The sequence below is a fragment of the Oncorhynchus masou genome, chromosome 26, assembly GCF_036934945.1.
Source record: "Oncorhynchus masou masou isolate Uvic2021 chromosome 26, UVic_Omas_1.1, whole genome shotgun sequence".
Classification (NCBI taxonomy): Eukaryota; Metazoa; Chordata; class Actinopteri; order Salmoniformes; family Salmonidae; genus Oncorhynchus; species Oncorhynchus masou.
The window spans coordinates 11,692,202-11,700,084 of record NC_088237.1 but is presented as its reverse complement, the minus strand read 5'-3'; the positions used below and the strand labels follow the sequence as shown (position 1 = coordinate 11,700,084).

Genomic DNA, 7,883 nt, shown 5'->3' with positions numbered 1-7,883 from the left:
GACACAAGTATTAATTTTCACGAAGTCTGCTGCCTCAGTTAGTATGATGGCAATTTTCATATACTCCAGAATGTTATGAAGAGTGATCAGATGAATTGCAATTTATTGCAAAGTCCCTCCTTGCCATGCAAATGAACAGAATCCACAAAAAACATTTTCACTACATTTCAGCCCTGCCACAAAAGGACCAGCTCACATCATGTCAGTGATTCTCTCGTTAACACAGGTGTGAGTGTTGACGAGGACAAGGCTGGAGATCACTCTGTCATGCTGATTGAGTTCGAATAACAGACTGGAAGCTTCAAAAGGAGTGTGGTGCTTGGAATCATTGTTCTTCCTCTGTCAACCATGGTTACCTGCAAGGGAACATGTGCCGTCATCATTGCTTTGCACAAAAAGGGCTTCACAGGCAAGGATATTGCCGCCAGTATGATTGCACTTAAAATCAAACATTTATTGGATCATCAAGAACTTCAAGGAGAGCGGTTCAAATGTTGTGAAGAAGGCTTCAGGCCTCCCAAGAACGTCCAGCATGCGCCAGGACCATCTAAAGTTGATTTAGCTGCGGGATCGGGGAACCACCAGTACAGAGCTTGCTCAGGAATGGCAGCAGGCGTGCATCTGCGCAGGAGTGCAACTGCACGCACAGTGAGGCGAAGACTTTTGGAGGATGGCCTGGTGTCAAGAAGGGCCGCAAAGAAGCCACTTCTCTCCAGGAAAAACATCAGGGACAGACTGATATTCTGCAAAAGGTACAGGGATTGGACTGCTGAGGACTGGGGTAAAGTCATTTTCTCTTATGAATCCCCTTTCCGATTGTTTGGGGCATCCGGAAAAAAGCTTAACCGGAGAAGACAAGGTGAGCGCTACCATTAGTCCTGGGTCATTCCAACAGTAAAGCATCCTGAGACCATTCATGTGTGTGGTTGCTTTTCAACCAAGGGAGTGGGCTCACTTACAATTTTGCCTAAGAACACAGCCATGAATAAAGAATGGTACCAATACATCCTTGAATGACAACTTCTCACAACCACCCAGGAAAAGTTTGGTGACAAACCATGCCTTTTCCAGCATGACAGAGCACCTTGCCATAAGGCAAAAGTGATAACTAAGTTGCTCGGTGAACAAACCATAGATATTTTGGGTCCATGGCCAGGAAACTCCCCAGACCTTAATCCCATTGAGAACTTGTGGTCAATCCTCAAGAGGCGGGTGGACAAACAAAAACCCACAAATTCTGACAAACTCCAAGCATAGATTGTGCAAGAATGGCTGCCATCAGTCAGGATGTGGCCCAGAAGTTAATTGACAGCATGCCAGGTCAGACTGCAGAGGTCTTGAAAAAGAAGGGTCAACACTGCAAATATTGACTCTTTGCATCAACTTCATGTAATTGTCAATAAAAGCCTTTGACACTTATGAAATGCTTGTAATTATTCTTCAGTATTCCATAGTAACATCTGACAAAAATATCTAAAGACACTGAAGCAGCAAACTTTGTGGAAATTAATATTTGTGTCATTCTCCAAACTTTTTGCCAAGACTTTACATCGACTCCTGAGGGTGCCCGAAGTTTCTTGGTGGTGACCGACGCTCACATTGGTATTTCATCCCCCTTACCCCCCCCCCCTCTGTAATTCGAAACCTGAATACCCCATGGCATGATTACTGTTCATGTAACTGTACTGACCTGTGTAGGACCAGTCGATGTCGTCTGTGAATTTCCTCTGGGCCTTGAAGTATGCCTCTGTCAAGGTCACTATAAGAGAAAGGGGGAGAGGGAGCGGAGAGAGAGAGAGGGAGAGAGAAAGGAGATGGGAAAAATAGAGAGAGTTAGAATACGCTTCACTGAGTAAAACATACACACTATGTCACGTGAGACCCCAGCACCTGCTGCATGACACTGTATATGAAGACATGCTTCTTCTCTCATGTCAAAGGACACATCCCGACCACTTAGTTTACCTATAGGGATAGGATTGAGCTGCCATTTGTTGAGTGTCTCTCAAAACTGACTCTCTTCTCAAGGGCAGGGGAGAGAAGGGAATGGTGGAGAGGGGTGAGGCACAGGAGAGAGTGCTGAGGAAGGCGATAAAAGCGAGATAGAGGGAACTTCTCTCTCACTTCTTCTCCCTCGTTCTCTGTAACTGATGAGGGCCGCGTTCCATCCACTTTCTATGCCCGTCACAGTGCTGACTGTTCCAGCCCCTCTCATCCCTCGTCCATGCCTCTCTCATCCAGCAGAGTTCTCTGTAAACCGCTTGGTTAATGGGAACGTGATGAAGGACTGGTCATCTTTATTGACTCACCCAGAAAGATTGCGTTGTTGTCCCCATTCCACATCCACATAGTGATGTAGTGAGCTATCTGCTACAGAGACAGAAGAAGGTAATGGCTATATGTTGATGTGTGGAAACAACACACACACACACACACACACACACACACACACACACACACACACACTGTGGAGGAGATGAGACACATCAGTAGAGTTCAGAAGGTCCAAAGTAATTACTAGAAAGAGACAACCGTTTTGAGAGAGATGAATGGTCGAGAGAAAATGGCTGCTCAATCTGTATGTGTGTGTGTGCCTTTGTGTGTGTATGTGTGTGTGTGTGTGTTTGCTACTGCACAAAGTATACACACATCTACTGCTCTAATTGATCTCTGCCTCCTCCCCTTTGTATATCTCTTTCTCTTTCCCTCCATCTTTCTCCCCAATTTCACTCTCATTACATTATCTCTCTCCATATCTCTCTCTCTCACTCACACACAGAGAGGCTTCGGGTTGTTTTACACTATCAGAGTGTCGCTGTGTAGATCGAAGGAAGGATAAATAAGCATTAGTGGATTTAATCCCACAGATCTTAACAGGATGGAAGCCTAATGATCCGTATCAAAGTCCACTTTAAGAGCACAATACTTTACCGACTGCTGACATTTGCACTACTGTGACAATCTTCCTCCTAACTCCTCGTCTTACCGCCACTCAAACCTCTCCATTCCAAATAGCTCAGTTACCCAGGGGACACGCTCTTTCTGACCTGGTAATGTCCGAGGATAATGGCGCTCTCTGTGCCATGTAGGAAAGGAAACAGATAGCTGGCAGCCGGTGTGTGGTGTGTGTGTGTGTGTGTGTGTGTGACACAGAGAAGGAGCTCCAGAGTATTCCCTGGAATCAGTGTCAGATGACATCCTCTACTTCCCAGGACACCTGCTCTTTCTGACTGCCTGGGCTGCTGTTACTGCTCACCGCTGGTCACTTGTTGTACTGGTTACGGCTTGTTGATTTCCACTGGTTCATGCGGAAAAAATGAACCAAAATCTGTAGCGAGCAAAATTCTAAGTGTTGTTTAGTTCCTCAAAATCGAGTTACTCACGTGGTTCTCACGTGGTATGTCTAATGCTCCATAATAATCCTATTGTTTTAACTGTACTGCAAAAAACTATGACGGACGGGGGGGGGGGGGGATGAAGGGAGAATGTTCATTGTCACCATTGAAGAAACAGTCATTGATATGAATACATACTCTCCATTCTATAGCATACGGGATCTAGTGTAGGTCTTTACCATGTACCGCGGAACTCTGTTTGATGCCACAATACTATCTGTATGCTGTAACTTCTAGAGGGGAATCAGGCCTGGGAAAGGAAAGAGCTGTACTACACACACACACACACACACACACACACACACACACACACACACACACACACACACACACACACACACACACACACACACACACACACACACACACAGCCCCCCCCCCCCCTGTTCCAGGCTCAGTGTCACAGAGAAAACCCAGAGGCAAATTAGATTACGATCCCTCACAGTGAGATATTAAGGAGCCCATTATCAACGCTAGCCACAACCTCTCGGCTCTCTCCCTCCTTCCTGTCCTCCCTCTTTCACTCCTTTTCTCTCCTTCTTTTGGTCCTCATCAGCACTAACGATGGGGCCCGTATACGACCTTATCACCAACGAGTGCGTCACACTCAAGCTGGCCTGGAACCTCCCGGCTTTGCCCTCCTTCTCACTCCTTCTCTCCCTCTCCTCTCTGTCACTATCAGCTCTAATGATGGTGCTCATAAATCTGTCATACAGTCACACTCAAATGTCCCCGTTTCTTTGGTTCAAGGCCGACGTGGTTTCTAACCGTCACTAAGTGAATCAGTTGGACACGGAGTGTTGACCTCTTCTTTTAACCCCAGATCAGATAGACTGAGTGGGCGCCTGCCTGCCATGGTCAGGAACTAAACGTGTATCTGATACAATAGGGTCAGTCATGACAGAAAGGCCAAACCTGAACACTCTGGCCTAGACAGAACATGGAGTCGCTGACCTGGCCTTCTACTAATGAGTGTATAACCATGGATGGATGGATGGATGGATGGATGGTGTGTGTGTGTGTGTGTGTGTGTGTGTGTGTGTGTGTGTGTGTGTGTGTGTGTGTGTGTGTGTGTGTGTGTGTGTGTGTGTGTGTGTGACTGTACTGTACACTGTGTTGCTGTAGCAGAGGAGAGTCTCGCTAGAATGTTAATGAATGGCAGTTTAGTGGACCCCTGAGAGAGATGAAAGCTCAGACTGGAACTAAAAGACAGCAAGGATTCACTTTACTCTGGCTTGGCACTGAACCGCTCAGCCGCCCAACGCATGTGGTTCACTTCACTGTCCCTAGGGACTCTCCGTACAGCCACGGTCATGGTCCCTTTACTGGGGCGTGAAATCACGTATCTGGATCGTACAACACATCCCCCGTCTGTGAGGGGACAGGGGTAATATCACGTACCCGTCTGTGAGGGGACAGGGGTAATATGCTACTCACATTAAACAAGAGGCACTGAGACAGAACGACTGGCACCATCTCTGAGTCTGTGCAGTGAGACGCTTCAAGAGCTTTAGCAGGGCAGAAGGGATTCCACAATGCCAATGGTCATCATTATTCTTTCCTTTGGTCAATACACACTGAGAACATTCTAGAGAGCACCTGTTGGACATGAAGTGAGATATACATACCTCCCCGCCACACCCCATGACATGTTCATGTCACAGATGCTGTGACTGAAAGCCATGTGTGAATGAGTGAATTAGTGGCATGTGTTCTCTCCTAGCAGCTTTTACTTGCAGGTCTTCCACTGGAGTCATACGTGAATCAATGTCATGATGATGTATGTCGGTGTTTGAGAGGGCCTATGGGAATGTGTCGTGGTCCAGCTGTTGCAGTGAGGTCAGAGGACATGTGACATGTGGTAACCGTGGGAACGTGAGACCTAGAAGCCGACTTGTGAAGGTGGTAATATAGGGGAACAGCTGGGGGTTAGAACAACTGTTCAGAACAACTGGACAGTGAAACGACAGTGGAACAAATATCCCTCTTGGGAACAATAAATCTTTTTTTTATTGACATTTCTTCATTGTCCCCAAGAGGGAAATTTGTTCATCCGCCATCAAGTTCACTTGTGCTGCATAGCAATTCGGCCAGTGTTACAGAGTGTTGATTTTTAGTGTAGCATTTCTAGTGTTGATTCAGGTGTTAAATTAACTCTGAAATAATTAAATTAACACTCATTGGTGTAAAAGACCCCCAGTGTTGGTTCAAATAACCAGTGTTAAACCAAAACCACACCCATCATTATCATATTTCCCAGCATGCTGTTTTTTTCATGATCTGTTTTTTGCATATAAATTCATTGATTCATTAATCTTATTCTACTCAAATATAACTAACATAGATGTTTCTAAGCTAATATAATCTGTTACTGAAATGGTTGTTCCAGTTGTCACGTCCTGACCATAGAGAGCCTTTATTTTCCATGGTGGAGTAGGTCAGGGCATGACTGTCTAGTTCACATTTTCTATGTGGGGTTCTAGGTTGTTTTTTCTATGTTGGAGGTTTGGTGTGATTCCTAATTAGAGGCAGCTGGCTATTGTTGTCTCTAATTGGGGATCATACTTAAGTAGCATTTTTTCCACCTGTGGGTTATGGGATATTGTTTATGTTTTGAGTTAGTTCAGGTAGCATCTCGTTAGTCACGGTTCGTTGTTTGTTTCTTTATTTGTTTTGTTCTAGGTTTTTCACTTTAATAAATGATGTAGAAACCATATCGCGCTGCAGCTTGGTCCGATCATTATTACGACGAATGTGACACCAGTTTAGATAATTGATGTAGTCTTGTATCTTAGCCTTCCCAACCCAGCAGTCATTCTTAATGCAGGTTGTGTGTGAATAAAGTTCAAAATGTTGCATATCCCCACTCTGGCTGGATTCCAATAGGAATACACATCACTTTACACAAGCAAGCATAATGTGACTTGCAGGCCTGATGTAGCCTGTAAACCATGAGTTCCAGGCCACAGCATTAGGGTAAAACTAGCCCTGTGTTGCAGTGTGTTAAAGAATTGACATAAACATATTTGCTGAGGGTCTCACTTGGTGAAGGCCACAGGACTGAACATGGATGAATGCAACAACCATGTCTCAACCAAAAAACCAAGGCTTTATACTAAGCAGCGAGTTAATTTAACACTGAAAAGTGTCGACCGGTATAGACGCTGGACCAGTGTTCAATTTAACACTTTCGCTTTTGATTTAACACTGGATAATTTTCTGTCTGGTTTAACTGCACCTTATGTTGAGAACAACTGAGTTTTTAACCAGAGTCATAAGTGCTAAAATGGCTCTGAGATTAAGACACTGGACAGAGCTGTCCTGTTCTCAGTGATAGGCCTGTGGAAGGTCTGCTCATGCATCATGGGAGTTTGTCTGTGACATTCCATTTCTGTGACAGATTCTGTGCCTCTGCGACTATTCCTCCCCTGATTCTGCTGCATCCGTTGACAGAAATGAGTGTGTGCTGTGCGTCGCACTCAAGAAGAGCCCATCAATCTCCCCTATGGTCCTGCACTCTGAAGGCTGTGTCAAGGTAGATTTTCTCCAAATTCTGTTTCATGAGATTAAGTTTAATGCCGATGGAGATGTCTCCTCCACAAAACTCTCCATGAAACACAGCATTTGTGAACAAACAACCCATGAAAAAGCCTGTTATTAATGTGAGCCCTCGAGCCAGGGAGTTTCCTGGTGAGGGATGGCCTGAAATAATAAACACAAAGTTTCAGATCCTTCCTCCCAAGAAGAACTCATAAATAAATCAGGCACAGAGAGAGACACCCCTGGGGAGGGGGGAGAACACAGAGAGCTGGAGAAAACAGATGAACAGAGAGCTTCATAACGCAGAGCCAGTATTTTAGAGCCAGGTACAGTCACTGTACTTACTGTAGTCAGCCCCACTGGGGTTGTGTGGTTGATGATGACATAAATGCTCAGTCCCACTTTGAAGTCATGACTGTGTGTACACTGGTAGAGTGTTTATTTGTTACTTGGGTACGTAGGATTGTGTCCATGTGAGTTAGTGGGGATGGTGTGTGTATGTTTTCGTGTGTGTGTGCGTGTGCGTGTGTATGCTAGAACCAGTCGATTCTCCCACTCTGAGTGCATTGAAATGCACCGTGTTCATCTGCTCAGCATCACTGCACTGAGCTATATAAGCATCTCAATAGTCTAATGTGGCTTCCTGGAGGAAAGGAGACGAGAAGGGGAAGTGACAGACAGTATTGAGATGCATCACAGGTTTCCCATCAGTTCCATCAGTATGCTGGAAGCATCAGCACTGGACTCCTTGACAACCGTATAATGTCTTGTGGCGTCTGGCCACCCTGATTTCCACACTGACATCCTCTGCTGCCTCCCCCATCGCCATGGACACACACTCCCCTATCTTTCACTTCCCCCCCCTCCCCCAACCCACCCACCCACCCACCCAACCACCTTTCACTCGAGGTTCCCCTCCATCTTTCACTGCAGTCTGCAGCCCCTCTC

The 7,883-nt window shown here is 45.7% G+C and overlaps 1 protein-coding gene across 1 annotated transcript in view; it reads right to left on the bottom strand.

Moving 5' to 3' along the window:
* The window catches only part of LOC135514801 (receptor-type tyrosine-protein phosphatase zeta-like), a 53,365-nt gene that overhangs the window by 39,137 nt on the left and 6,345 nt on the right, over nt 1–7,883 (bottom strand). Inside the window, 1 exon segment of the mRNA XM_064938420.1 lies at nt 1,691–1,759. Coding sequence (XP_064794492.1) covers nt 1,691–1,759 — 69 coding nt within the window.